The sequence below is a fragment of the Podospora bellae-mahoneyi genome, chromosome 4, assembly GCF_035222275.1.
Source record: "Podospora bellae-mahoneyi strain CBS 112042 chromosome 4, whole genome shotgun sequence".
Taxonomy (NCBI): domain Eukaryota; kingdom Fungi; phylum Ascomycota; class Sordariomycetes; order Sordariales; family Podosporaceae; genus Podospora; species Podospora bellae-mahoneyi.
Window position 1 is genome coordinate 942,723 of NC_085883.1, and position 13,587 is coordinate 956,309.

The 13,587-nt window shown below is 48.9% G+C and overlaps 4 protein-coding genes and 1 non-coding gene across 5 annotated transcripts; 4 read left to right on the forward strand and 1 right to left on the reverse strand.

Annotated features, from left to right (window-relative positions):
• Nucleotides 1-2,364: 2,364 nt before the first annotated feature.
• QC761_000480 (uncharacterized protein) lies at nt 2,365-3,043 on the forward strand (the record flags this gene model as incomplete). Its single annotated transcript, XM_062871807.1, has 2 exons — nt 2,365-2,494; nt 2,559-3,043. 2 exons carry the CDS (start codon nt 2,365-2,367, stop codon nt 3,041-3,043), a joined length of 615 nt encoding a protein of 204 aa, XP_062731986.1.
• Nucleotides 3,044-3,252: 209 nt separating this feature from the next.
• QC761_0063400 lies at nt 3,253-3,364 on the forward strand. The gene has a single exon. It is a non-coding gene; the product is annotated as a tRNA-Leu (tRNA).
• Nucleotides 3,365-7,365: 4,001 nt separating this feature from the next.
• On the forward strand, nt 7,366-8,894 carry QC761_0063410 (uncharacterized protein). The gene is made up of 4 exons (XM_062872615.1): nt 7,366-7,596; nt 7,650-7,753; nt 7,813-8,048; nt 8,369-8,894. Exons 1-4 carry the CDS (start codon nt 7,569-7,571, stop codon nt 8,721-8,723), a joined length of 723 nt encoding a protein of 240 aa, XP_062731987.1. The 5' UTR covers nt 7,366-7,568; the 3' UTR covers nt 8,724-8,894.
• A 728-nt stretch (nt 8,895-9,622) lies between these two features.
• QC761_000260 (uncharacterized protein) lies at nt 9,623-11,946 on the forward strand. Its single transcript, XM_062871766.1, has 2 exons — nt 9,623-10,190; nt 10,273-11,946. Exons 1-2 carry the CDS (start codon nt 10,164-10,166, stop codon nt 11,488-11,490), a joined length of 1,245 nt encoding a protein of 414 aa, XP_062731988.1. The 5' UTR covers nt 9,623-10,163; the 3' UTR covers nt 11,491-11,946.
• QC761_000270 (uncharacterized protein) lies at nt 11,724-13,559 on the reverse strand. Its single transcript, XM_062871770.1, has 5 exons — nt 13,337-13,559; nt 12,479-13,261; nt 12,311-12,426; nt 12,036-12,247; nt 11,724-11,982 (listed from the first exon to the last, which is right to left on the reverse strand). The coding sequence occupies exons 2-5, from the start codon at nt 12,763-12,765 to the stop codon at nt 11,926-11,928; spliced, it is 672 nt and encodes a 223-aa protein (XP_062731989.1). The 5' UTR covers nt 12,766-13,261; nt 13,337-13,559; the 3' UTR covers nt 11,724-11,925.
• Between the last annotated feature and the right edge of the window lie 28 nt (nt 13,560-13,587).

A 13,587-nucleotide genomic window follows, 5' to 3' on the forward strand; every position in this document is an offset into this window, starting at 1 on the left:
CGACACCTTACCTCACTGCGTGCATTGGCATAGGCATTACAAAATGACCGGTCAGGAGATCTGAGGCTAGGTACTATTTTGTCACCTGAGGTATACATCATCTTAAGGTACTTCCCTATCGCATGTACTTGAGGCAGGCTGTCTTGCTGAAAACTGTCGGTCGCAGGCCTGGTAGACAGGTGTCGGGGATAAATTAGGTACCTGTTAATGTACCAATTTAGCCTAGATAGATAAGAAGGTATTATTCTACTTCTCACCTCTGCCTTCACTTTGGAGTTTTGGTTGGTTGATAGAGCTTCGCCAAAGCTTCGACGTCCATTCCGTGAATTTCTGCCAGCAATGCCCCAGGTTGTTGGTACCTACCAACCTAAACATAACATTCTATACATCACAGGGACCAGGCAATGGTGTGATGGTACTAGGCTGCAGATTAGGTATTGATGAGCCCAAGCTGCCAATTTGTTCAAGGTGCAGGTAGGAGTGCTGGCGTCACCTAATTCACGAAGAATCATTCACCTCATGCATGATATATGCCGCAGAAACCGCCCCTTTTTCTTTGGGCACAGGCGGTCAGCCTACTGAAGGGTAAATTACAGGGAGGGCCCTCTCGATTTGGACATCTAAAGTATCTGCTAGCTATTCGTAGGTCTATGCAAGCCTTGTCTACCTGAGCTTTCTCAACAACCTCCCAGATTGCTCCTTCAACGCATTCATTCTCTTGGACTTGTTCGGGCCTGAACCAAATATGTCGCAACTTACGAGAGCCTCCGAGTCTGCAGGTCGCGAGCTGGTTCCATTGCCTACGATCTCGCCTCCCATCATGCCCTCGGCGGGGGTTCATATGTTTTCAAATCGGACTACCCTGCCTACCTCAAGGCATTGCTCCCGCACCCGAACTCAACTACCGAGATCAACATCATCATTCAGCCCAATTGTTCTCCTCATGTTGGAACCCTGTGCAGTGTAGGCTTGGCGTTTGTGATCGCCAGGAGGATGGCCGACCTTGAGATGGAAGTGGTGGTGATGTGCGACCTCTGGAACAGGGCCAAGGGTGAGGAGATGACAGTTGATGGCGTCGTCTACCAGAGAGGCCTCCACGACACGGGCAAATTCCAAACCTACCTTTATGGATATGAGAGACTGCTGAAGGATCTGTTGGAACGCCATGGTGTGCGGTACAAGGTCCGCCTCGAGGAAGAGTTTCTCAGCATGGACGGTATCTCACAGGTCTTGCAAAAGGTCATTCGGGATCGCGAGAGTCTGGCAAAGCACCTTGCGCCATCGACTGGCTCTCTCGCCATCCGCGCTGGCTGCCCTCACTGTGGGCTCGTCGACAAGTACGGGGTGAACAATAGATACTCGGCCGACGGACTAGAAGTCTCATTCCACTGTCGGGTCCACGGTCGATTCTCATACAGCACCAAAGATCCACAGAGGTTTCTCTTCAACTGTCAGCTTTTCACTCTTATCTTGGGATATTTCTACGAGAATGCTCCGTACAACTGGATTGAGATTTTTGGGAGTGACTACGCAGGATTCTGACAGGAGCAGCTTCTCCGGCGGTTTCTCTCCAAGCCCGCCATCATCGTCTAGACCCACCTGATCTCGGATTGGTTGGGAAAACAAGATTTTTAAATCGCTGTATCAGCAGAAAACTGGATACGGTTACTTGGTGAAAGCAGACCAGGAGTATTTGCTCAGTTACGAGGTGCTTGGGCGCGAGGGGAAAGATATCAGTCTGCTTTGGCTGGAGATCAAGCTGTGGGTGGATCAACCTTATCGGCTTTTCCGTGGCTACACCCTTCATTATCTTCACCTCTTGTTTCAACAGGAGAAGGTACTTCTCGGGACAGTTCACACCCAGGCGTCTGAGCCCGAGACAGAGTGATTGAGGTGTAGTGTCTCGAGAGAGAAGTTGGTGGGGGTCGAATCCCAGATGTATGTGAAATTGCCTCAGGTACCTAAGAAGGAAGGAATTTGAAATGAGGAACTAGAGTTGATATCGACCACTGCCTCGGATAAAGCACTCAAATTTGGGACACGTATTTCTCTTCTTTCAAGCTTGCTAGGTGCACCCCCTCATGGGGAGTTGGTGAGTGAGTTGATTTACAAGACATTTGGCAGATAAATCATGAAAGAGGTATCCATCTATTATTGACCTTGGGTGTTCTGGTAGTAACTTTATTTGCGTTATGCTACTAGTAGTAGGTAGGTTCATAGAAAAGCTCATTATCACACTAATTCAGTAGGACAAGCACATCCGGATTGGAAAGAAATGTGTACCTGACCAGGGTGGTCTTCAAAGTAAGAAACCACCCCCAGCCAGAGCCAATGCTTCGATTGACGCCTCCTTTTTGTAAAGCGATGTTGATTGGCCAAATCACCTGTGGGGTTATTGTGTGCTGGCTGGTTACTCAAGGGACGACCCTCAAAATCCCAATAAACTCAAACGCGTTCCGTCTTCCGACCCGCGCTCAGCTTTTCGCCCACCTTAGTCGATCGACCTCCAAGATGCTCACTCTAAGAACCTGACCGCCGATGTGATCCTTCCCATGCAGGATCCCTACATGAGCCAAATCATCAACGGGACAAAAACTACGAGTTCCGCAAGTACTGCCTGAAGCCCAGCGTCAAGCGCATCTGGTTCTACCGCACCGCGCCGCACTCGGCCCTCACCCATATCTGCGAGATTCTTCCAGCAAGGACGCGAAACCCCGGCGATGCCCCTATCGACGAAAACGGATCTGGAAACGCAGAGTTCAACAACAGGCACAGAGACTGGGCCGGTTACGAGGTTGCCTACAAGATTGTCTCGGTTTACGAGCTGCGGAAGCCAATATCACTAGCCGCGATGAAAGGGGAGTATGGGTTCAAGTCCGCTCCCCAAGGTCTGGTATACCTACCGCAGTCGGTGGCCAAGCGTTTAGCGTGGCGTCAACAGAAGCTTGTGCTTGGGTACAAGAATGCAAATGATAACGGGGGTGGGGATAAGGATAAGAAGGCAAATAGGCACGGAAACGGAGGCGACTCGGCAGAGTCCTGAAGCTGGCGATTATTTCACAATATTCATATTCAACCTCTTTGCAGTGTGTAGACTGGGGGCTGGTTTGCTAATTTTACATTTGTTTGGAATATCTCTTCTACAGTTACTGTTGGCATATAGAGCTCAGAGTTGTCAGTTGCATTAGGTGCAGTGAGTGTACAATCCTTCATGTACAGTAGATCCTATTTGTTTTCTCAACAAATTATAAAGGTGAGATGGCCGAGCGGTCTAAGGCGCCACGTTAAGGTCTTCCTTAATCAACATCCTACTACCTGGATTCCGTGGTCCGAAAGGGCGTGGGTTCGAATCCCACTCTCATCAATATACTTCGCAATTTTTTGTCGAAGCAAAGCCTTCTCTACGAAGTGGCTCCACCCGCCTCTGCACAAGATAGAGCTCTCACGCCTCTCCACTCCCATATTATTCCAGCAACTTCCTGTGCAATTATCACGCAATTTAAGCCCCGAGATCTCAAAAACAGCCACATCCACCTTAGCATCTCTTTCAGCCAGTTCCGCAGCTCAACAGCTATAAATGAGTCAACACCATAGACATATAGCGGCTTAATTGGGTCTGTGTCGTTTAGGCCCCGTCTGAGCACTTTGCATAACTTTGGGATGAGAGCCCTAGACAAAAGAGTGGCAGCCTCCACCACTAACTCTGCCTGCTCAGCACGAGCGCGCAGATTATCAGCACCCGAGCTCTTGGGGTCTTTTCTTGGCGCGTCCGACAGCGAGGCTTGAAAATTCCCAGTGATCTAATGAAGATTCGCAAAGTCGACTGGTACATTCAAGCTGGTAGGTCCATATTTCTTTCCAATACACGGTGAGGAAGATCCAAGCCCATCACCACTTGGGAAGTTTCAGTGCTGGCTGCATTCTCGGGATTGCAATAGAATTCCAACACCCCAAGCATCTCATCACTCGACATGTCGAGGATGTGCTTGGCCAAGATGAACTGCTGCGCCAGATTGGGATGCTCGGCCGAGAACCCGACAGGGCCGCCGACAAGACTCAAGTTGACCGAGAGTGTATGGAGGCCTTCGCTGATGCGGTGGCGAGCCAGTTCATCCTGGAAGGTGTTTCCTGCTGCGTAGTTTGCTTGGGCCTATGAGCCGATGATGGCGGCGATTGACGAGAACAAGACGAAAAAGTCCAAGTTTTCAGTGAGCTGTTTGTGCAGGTTCCATGATGCGTCAATCTTTGGTTTCAGAGGGGCAGACCAAGATTCGTGGTCCATGTCCTCGAAGAAGCCATCTCGGAGTACCACGGCTCCCTGGATACAGCCATTAAGGGGTGGCATGTGAGCCTTACAGCGATCCTGGCAGCCCCTTAGCTCTGCAAACGTTCCATGAAGGCCTTTCTTATTTAACTACCGTTTTCCTAATTAGTTAAAGCTTCCTTTACTTTAAGTACCGGCTAATAACCGTATAATAACTTACTTTAATAGTTTACTATATGTTATGACGAACACCTGTACAGAACCTCTGAAAGAGACACTGGTTGAAGGCTACTTCTGACAATTGGTTCGGTGCAGCTAAATAGTGCACAACAAGATATCTCAATGTAATCACAAGATACCGTGAATACAACTGTGAAATTGCTTACTGCGGAACTGTCTATCTACACTAGCCGGTTCCTCCGTATATATAGACCTAGGGACCGTGAGGTGCTCGCCCTGTTATGGCCCCGATCACTCCTAGCACATTACATCCTGCAGAGTGCTCGTCGTGCTATGCCTTCGATCATCCCAAGCATCTTGCATCCTGCAGAGTGCTCGTGCTCCTTGGCGCCATAGCACTTCTGGCTGGCCTTGACTGGCTGCCTCCTGACTTTCCTAATGATTGGCTAAGGACGTCCTGCGCCCCACATACTGCGCGACCTGCCGTTGTGTTAACTGTGGCATTATTACCTTTAAATAAATAGCTAAATGGAACGGTTAAATCAAATGATGGAATAGTAGTTGTGGAATTATATTAATTTTAAGTAAATTAATTAGGTTAAACTATTACTTATAATATAATTAACGTATAAAATATCGCTAATACAAAAAATGGAAGTTATTTTACTTTTCGTAAATCTCAAATATAAAGTAGATTATTAGTAGAGAGCTAATATAGAAATACTTGAACGTAAAAAAATATAATTTAAAAGACTAAAAGATTAAAAAACGGTAAATAGTAAGTTATTATAATCCGTTATTAAACTATTAACTAAATAAGTGTAAAAAATTCGATTAAATTAGGCCGAAACTTTTTATAATGAAATGGTAAGAAAACACACAAAACAACCACAACACCACTAACATACCCTCAACAGGGCTCTGAATGAACACACCTGCGTGACAGTGGCTCGCTCGCAGGCCGCACTTCACGTAGGACAAACAAAAGACTCTGTGGGCTCGCAGACCACACAGTAAGCACCGGATTGGCCTGATCAGAGGGCCAGAATTGCCTGCACGCATGCAAAGCGCAAAAATACGAAGAAATAAAAGTCGATGATCTGTCTAAAATAGAATGTCCGAAGCAGAACGTTTATATACATGACCCCTGAATCCCCGAATCCTCAGAGAGCCCCACTTCCTTACTCATACCCTCAGGCCTGTGGCCGCACCCCAAACCAATAACTACTTAAAACTAAAAAAAAAAAAAAAATTAGCTATAAGAAGCTAGAGATAAGCTAGCCAAAAAAGGCTATAAAGGACGGTTAATTAAAAAAGTTAAAGGAAGGATATTTACCTAAAAAGAAAATCAAAATAATGGTATACAAAAAAAGGTTATATTCCGAATGAAAAGACGTATAGAAAAATAATAATTACCTAGCTACGAAAGTAAATAAAGTAGCCAAGTTAGTCGCGGATGTTAGAATTAAGGCTCCGAGGCGAACTTGGTTATCGATTAACTACTATTAAGAATGCCCTTAAAGGGTTACGAGACGAAAATAGAAAAAAAAAAGATAATTTAAGATTATTATATCCTTTGTCGGACGGTACTACTAGCTGAAATAGTAGTAAACTTATCGAAAAATCGGTTAGGAAAGCTCAAAAAGAACTTATAACTTTTAGACGGTAGTGTCACACGGCAAAGGCCAACCACCTGCAACCACGACCAACAACACCGCCAATATCACCGTAAGGAGGGGTATCTGCAAGTTGTGAGCCTCTCGTTGAAGTGAGGCAGGCAATCAAAGGCAAGGCGGGTATCAAAGGATTACTATTGGCCCAGAGAGATATCAAAGGACTTGGCAGAGGCCTGAGGCACGAAGGCACGGACCAGTTGAACAGGGAGATAAATACGCGTTCAGGATCACTGTATTACTCTGAGATTTCCTTCATCAAGGACTTCGAGGCCATTGAAGATTATTACTGAAATTGAACTATTGGTTCCAAGCCCTGTATCACAGCCCTTGTCACAGGTAGCGAGGATTTGTAAATACTTGAGCATATTATCAAGTACTTAAATAAATAACTCCGGAGAGCAAAAACCTTTTCTTATCCTTTCCCAGATTTGTGGGCCCCCGGCCAAAGCCCTGGAGCAACCTGACTGCCCAATCCCACAGGAGTATTGCTCCCACACGTTGGTGCCATGGCGCTTGAGGACGAGCCTATGCATTAGGCCAGCAAGTGAATCTCCAACCTGTAGACATGATCAGTTAACTTGGTCTTCCATGGGCAACTTGGCTTGTTTGACTTACTACGACGGCCCACTGTGGGAAGTTCGCCATGTTCAAAACCCAAAGGGAAACGACACATATGGCTCAAGCTGCTGCTGGCTGGGACAACCTGCGTAAGAACTTCCAGTTTCGACAGCCTCTGACGGTGGGAGTTTACAAACCCCTTCGGCGGTCGACTGAGTAACTTTCGTTTGCAGAATGGGGTTGATCGCAGCAGGTAACGCCCTGTGCACGCATGATTTACACCTCACTGGTCACTTCGATAATGCATTATCACGGCAGTTGCGACAGTATTCAAGCACTGTGCTCGGTGTCATACAGATCTTCACTGAAACAGGAAAGTGACCATGAGACACATAGAGCTCAATCATCTGAACTGTTGACTGAGGTTGAAGGTAAACGGCCCGATATTTTCGTGCGTGATCCCTTTCTGATGCCATCAGCGGATGCATACTCACGGCGAAGGTTATGTAGGAGCTATAGGTAAGCCTTCATTCTAAACAGAGTATGTCTGCGCCGCTGTAACATGGCGGCCATCCAAGAAGAGACCTGAAGCTCTGTGTGAGATGCCCTACGCTTGAAAGGCTATGGCACTCTGTGTCCTTATGCATTTCAACCCACCCCCCCCCCTCTCTCATCGCAGAAACTTCAGCATATCCACAAGCTACCAACAGTAAAATTGACCCAAAATGTCTGAAAACTTGAACGGGAACGGAGTACGGCGCCTAACCATCACTGTTGCCTGTCTTTCCATTGCCGTGGTGGCAACCTTCCTACGCTTCTGGTGCAAGATTGGTCTGAAACAGGGCATTCATTGTGATGACTAGTTCATTCTCGCAACAACTATTTCTTACATGAGGGCGGTCTCAGCATCATTATGGGGTAAACGTCTCGCTGCAATCATGGTCAAGGCAGCGTGAGTGACAACATCAAAGGTCTCTTTGAGGGAAGATACGGCAAAGAAATCGGCGAAATCATGGCCAAACTGGCCAAACGCCCTTCTCTCGACACAATCCGAGGCATGGAGAACTTCCTTATGGTTAGTCCCTCCTTCGTCAGCATCACTGTGGAAAAGCCTATCCAACACTGCCATATTAGTCCCTGTTCATCGCCAACACGATCCTCTACCTCACATTCTACCTAGCCAAGATCTTCATCCTCTTTTTCTACCGCTGCATCTTTGCGACCCCTGACTTCCGCAGGACCTGTCTGATCATCGGGGTATCAACAGCCTATTTCATCGCAGCCCAGGTCGCCAACCTCTGCATCTGCATCCCCATCGACCTCTTCTGGCACCGTACCAAGCGCGGTGGCCGTGGCCTCAACTTCAACTTGTTCTCCTTCATCATCGATCTGATCGAGAGAGTCTCAACATTGCCATCCTCGCATTGCCATCAGGGCAGTATTATCCCTTCAGATGCCCAAAAAGACAAAGGACATGGTTTCGGGAATATTTCTGCTCGGTGGATTGTAATTCCATGCCCAACAAACCTCCCATGCCATAGGTACCAACCCAAGTCCACAGTGCCAGAATCACATGCATCCTCCGCGTAGCCTATCAATACCAACCAAACTCCCTCTACGGTAACCCCCTTCCCCCAACCTAAACCCGTCTTCACCCGTACCTAGCTAACCCCTACATCCCGGACAACAGTAAACTTCAGCCAAGCCGCATTCTGGGCCAACATCCACACCGCCACCGTGATCCTCTGCGCCTGCCTCCCAGTCTACAAGCCCTCCGCAGCCTCGCAAGCGCAGTTCTGACCAAACTCCGAGATAGCTACGGGTCCTCCATCCGCCGCCGTTTCCGCGGCCCCGGATCGAGGAGCAAGCTCAGCGACGGCAGCGGAGAAGTGGTCGTCTCTTATCCTGGCAACGTCGGGCTGCCGAGTTACCACCACCACCACCACTACCCGTGCTACCTCTCGGGGAACCATCCTTCCTCTAACAAGGGTTCTGCGAAGGAGTTGATTGATAATGCTTCTTCTTCGGAACCGGAGAGGAAGTAGTGGCGGGAGAAGCTGTGAGTAAATTATGATGACGCAGCTCTGCTTGGTTGACCTGTGATGGGAATAGTGGTGTTAAGCATGGAGAAGATACCAACGAAATAGTAGTTCCAAATTTACCTATCTAGTGCAGCATACTGTATTGAAAACATGTTATAATATCCCTATCGCCCCTGAATACCCCCGAGACTCACTCTGACCTGGGCGCGTCATCCTTCATTCGTTCCTACCACCCACCCCAAGCAACCGATGCTTCGCTAAGAACCTTCGCCACGCCTAATAAATGCTGATCGTAGAATCTCCACGCCACGGGGGATATATCAATCGGCATGCCATGTTCACCTACAAACGCAAGCACGGTAACCACAGGCATGCGAAGCCCCTACATGGAAAGGTCGGCAGGCTGTAACAAGAGCAAACTTCAGCAAAGATTACAGTCCAGAGGGTAACAAACGCGGCACTTCCCATATCCTCTAACCCGAGGGCTGCCTCATTCACCGCGCTCGGTGTAAGTATAACCGACTATTCGGCAGCAATACCATCAGCAATAGCCCGCAGCATTACTAAGGCCAAGTCTCAGGCAGGTTTTGGCTGTGAAGTTGGGCATTTGAAAATGAAACATTTGGGATTAGAGACAACCTGAGATGTGCATACAGGAGCCTCACATATCTTCATACCTAGAAATCGGTGTCTTAGTAGGATTGGAGGAGTGCCATACACTGACTCCTCCGAGACGCTCATGCTGAAATCCATCTCATTAGCCTCGCCGTAGAACACATGAGAGCGTTGAGATTTAATCTCATGCTTGGTTGAAACAAACGGGCAGCCGGAGAATAGCTGTCCGATTTGAGTCTCAGCACGCACACAGAAAGGAAAGAAGGTGGTAGTGCAAACTGTTCTACCTTTTGGCGGTCGACCAAAACCTTAACTATGGAGACTTTGGGTCTTCGACTCGCTCCTTCATTCTTCGCTGTTCTTTACATCCCATTACGAGCGAACGATACTTGGTACAACCACGGATACAGCATGATGTTGGTAATGTCTCTTCAGGAACCACTTTCTGTCATTTTGGCTGGAGCCGGCATCGTAGGTCTTACCGTTGCCCAAGCGCTCAAGCGATAGAGTATTACTCTTACAGAATAGCTAGCATATGTTGCGTGACCTATTTTCTGAAATGCCTCGTCACTTCAGGTCTTTCTACTTTATCGGGCACTTGACATTCCATCTCAGACCTACGATCCAGGTGTTCAGGGGTAGTGGGCAAGGTGCCCACGTGACCTGGCGACTTGGAATCCCGTCTTTGAGGGGCGGGGCTGCTTTGTCGCGTCTAAAATTTGCGTCATTACTTCTACAAGTCTAACGACGAGCCATTGCACAATTAGCATCACAGCTACATCTTGCGACTTGCGCTAGCCCTATACCACATAATTCCTTCGACTCACAATGTGCGGCAGATATGCCATGGCCCTAGTAAGCCTCATCACCTATACCCACCCACCCCAACCCCTCCCCACTGGCCGGTGCGACCCCGTTCACTAATCAATTCCTCAAGCGGCCCTCCCAAGTCCGCCAAATGCTCCAAAACGACTACGACCTCCAAGTCGATGACACCCCCGCCGACGAAGGCGACGGCGCCCCCCGCCAATCTTACAACTTTGCCCCAGGCTACAACGGGGTAGTCTACCGCGCCGACGCCGGTGCTGGTCATAATCATCACCAGGCACCGGATGAATCACAAGAACAAGACTCCTCCCCCACCCCATCCTTCAAACTCCAAGCCATGAAATGGGGCCTCATCCCCTCCTGGATTAAATCCAGCCCCTCCTTCCCCTCCACCCTCAAAACAATAAACTGTCGCGACGACTCTCTCGCCCAGTCAGGGGGTATGTGGGCGAGCATGAAGTCCAAAAAGAGGTGCGTGGTTATTGCGCAGGGGTTTTACGAGTGGCTTCAGAAAGGCAAGGAAAAGATTCCGCATTATGTCAAGAGGAAAGATGGCAGATTGATGCTTTTGGCTGGCTTGTGGGATTGTGCTTCTCTCCCGCCGCTGAATGGAGAGGGGGATGGGGAGACAAGGAAGGTGTGGAGTTATACTATTATCACCACTTCGTCGAATGATCAGTTGAGGTTCTTGCATGACAGGATGCCTGTTATTCTTGACGCGGAGTCGGAGAGGTTGAGGGTTTGGTTGGATTTGGGGAGGAGGGAGTGGAGTAAGGAGTTGCAGGGGGTGTTGAGGCCGTATGAGGGGGAGCTGGAGGTTTATCCTGTTAGTAAGGAGGTGGGCAAGGTTGGGAATGACGATGCTGTTTTTGTAGTGCCGGTGGGGAGTAGGGAGAATAAGGGGAATATTGAGAATTTCTTTGCGAATGCTGCGGCCAAGAGTAAGAAGAGGGAGCCGTTGAAAGGGGAGGCGGAGGTGGAGATGGTGGATGGGGGGAAAGAGGTGAAGAGTTTGGAGGAGGTGAAGAGGGAGGATGAGGAGGGGATGGGGGTTGTAGTGACAGAGGGAAAGCAAGGGGTGAAAAGAGAAGCGGAGGATCATGCGGAAGAGGAGCCACCGGGTAAGAAAGTGAAAGAGGAGGGTTCACCAAGTAAGAATGTCAAAGAAGAGGGGCCGGTGAAGTGGGAGTCGCCTGTCAAAGAGAGACCAAAGATCAGTGCGACGAGTAACAAGCACACGAGGAGCCCAGAGAAGAAGAAGGGCAAGGTTGCGCCAGCGGGAGCAGGAAGTCAGAAGATTACAAAGTTTTTTGGGAATAGTGCCTAGAGGTTTGGGCCATATTCAGAATCAGGGTTGACCAGCAAGCTGAGCCTTTGCTTCTTGCAATCAGAGAATCAGCCCGCGCATTCTAATATAACAGGCACGTTCGTTCAAGTCTAGCATCTATGATACTCTTTTGATTGCGACTTGTGTATAGAACTTCAACGCTGATGAGGTAACCACTTCACGAAATGCCGCCTCCGAGCCCGAAGCAGTAGGGACCGGCGAAGTGGAGACTCAGCGCCGATCCTTCGGCGGGACTGGGGGCAAGGCGGACCGGCCAGCCCGGGACGGGAAGAACCAGGCCGCCCTCAGGAGTAAGCTTGAAACAAAGTCAATGCATGTTTCCTTGAAAAAATCACCATTCAAAATGCCTCATCATGTCGTGTCGCTGCCTGTAGTGGGACTATGTACATATCCATCATTTGACCTAAGCCGCGCTTAGCAGGTGAACACCTTGGGTCCTGGTACGGTGTAGGACTGGAGGTTGTTGTAGATCTGCCCTCAAAGTCAGCATCCGGTTGTCTGCCAATACCAACACCGAGACTTACGTTGGCTGTGTATCCGGGGTCGGTAGCCTTGAAAGCGCCAGGGATCTTGACCGTGGGACTGGGGCTGGAGTTTCCACCACCGGAAACGTTGATTTGCGCGCAGCTGATATAAAATTGGGGGGTTGAGCCTGGATTGTGTATGGCGAGGGATTGGATGCGGAGGAGGTACTCTCCGTTGGGGATGCACCTGGGCAGGTTGGCTTGGTAGGATGCTGTGAAGATGGGATGTTAGCATGCTGATGAGCTAAGGTAGCATGAAAACCAACACGACGTACATCTCATTGGCCAGGATGATTGGCCGCCGTTGATGGTCGGGCCCCAATCGTAGATCTTGAACCATTCACCGGATCCGTCGTAGTCTTTAACTGAGCCAGGCGCCTTCGACATGTAGCTGAAAGAAGGTTAGCTGTTATATCCAGTCCGAAGATGACGGCATTTCATACAGAGAAATAGGTCCTTGGTGGTACACAGCTTGATCAGTGTAAAAAGTCACCGAGTCTCCAGCCTTAACATTGACAACACTGGTGCTAGCACCTGAGGCTCCTCCGACATTGCAACGGAGGTTGTTGTCTGACAAGCTGGTTACTGGAGAGTTGTGGTTGTTGTTCTTGCGAATGTGTTCGAATACGCCGAACTTTGTTGAGCCAACACCGAACTGCTGGAAGATGTAGTGGGCTGAGACATCAGCAACACCCAGCGTAAGGGCAGTAACAATGGGGAAGACCTTCATGTCGATGGTATCAAAGATGAACTAGAGAAATTTCAACCAAAGTGCTAGGTGTTTGGTCTTGAGATCCTTAACTAGCTGATTAGGACACAGCTTTGCCAGCATACTAGTATATAAATAAGAACAAGACGGCCATTCCAACCACTGCGGATAACGTTGGGCCGCAAATGCCGGGTTGAAAGGATCAGAGAGTGTATATGAAACGGCCCGTCTGTGGCCATGATGGGAGTCTTTAGCTGTCCATGCCAACGCGATGAGCCAGTCAAAGCTGCAGACGAAGTTAGCAATCCAGGAAAACTACGTCGTCGAGGATGGGTGGCAAATGAGGTTGTGTGTGCCCCAGATTGTCTGTCGAATGAGATGCTGGCTGACCAATATCAACCCGCACGTTTTGATGGAGACCATTGATGCCGTGCTCTGACACTCTTGTTTGCAACCTGAGTACCGAACACTGGCTGAGATAAAGCTCTGACAGATGAGAGCTATCGATCTGACTTGGCTACCCATCGAATGAGAAACTCATCACTCCTAGCTGAAATCATGAACCTCTATCTACGAAATGAAAAACACTTGCAGCCGACGAATATCTGCTTGCATATCTGCAGATATAGCGATCTGGTGCCCATGAAGCTGGAGCAAAAATGGCGGAGACAAGCATCCGGTCTAAAACAGGCAGAGAGGTGGTTCCTTCCCCAAACTCGAGACTGCACTGAGATCACGGGACATGCGCAGGCAGAACAAGCAATGCAGAGAATGCAATCCGGCAGTCAGGTCACGGGAGCTAGCTTGACAGTTGCACGGCAGTTGAAGGGTGCCTGTCTGCCT

Bases quoted from the DNA above. Each gene is read 5' to 3' on its own strand.
- QC761_0063410 (XM_062872615.1), top strand. From the start codon at position 7,569: ATGAGGGCGGTCTCAGCATCATTATGGG. The intron at 7,754-7,812 runs GTTAGTCCCTCC...CTGCCATATTAG, and splicing joins GCATGGAGAACTTCCTTATG to TCCCTGTTCATCGCCAACAC. The intron at 8,049-8,368 runs GTTCTCCTTCAT...CCCGGACAACAG, and splicing joins CGTGGCCTCAACTTCAACTT to TAAACTTCAGCCAAGCCGCA.
- QC761_000270 (XM_062871770.1), bottom strand. From the start codon at position 12,765: ATGAAGGTCTTCCCCATTGTTACTGCCCTTACGCTGGGTGTTGCTGAT. The intron at 12,248-12,310 runs GTACGTCGTGTT...CCATCTTCACAG, and splicing joins ATCATCCTGGCCAATGAGAT to CATCCTACCAAGCCAACCTG. The intron at 11,983-12,035 runs GTAAGTCTCGGT...CTTTGAGGGCAG, and splicing joins ACCCCGGATACACAGCCAAC to ATCTACAACAACCTCCAGTC.
- QC761_000260 (XM_062871766.1), top strand. From the start codon at position 10,164: ATGTGCGGCAGATATGCCATGGCCCTA. The intron at 10,191-10,272 runs GTAAGCCTCATC...CAATTCCTCAAG, and splicing joins GCAGATATGCCATGGCCCTA to CGGCCCTCCCAAGTCCGCCA.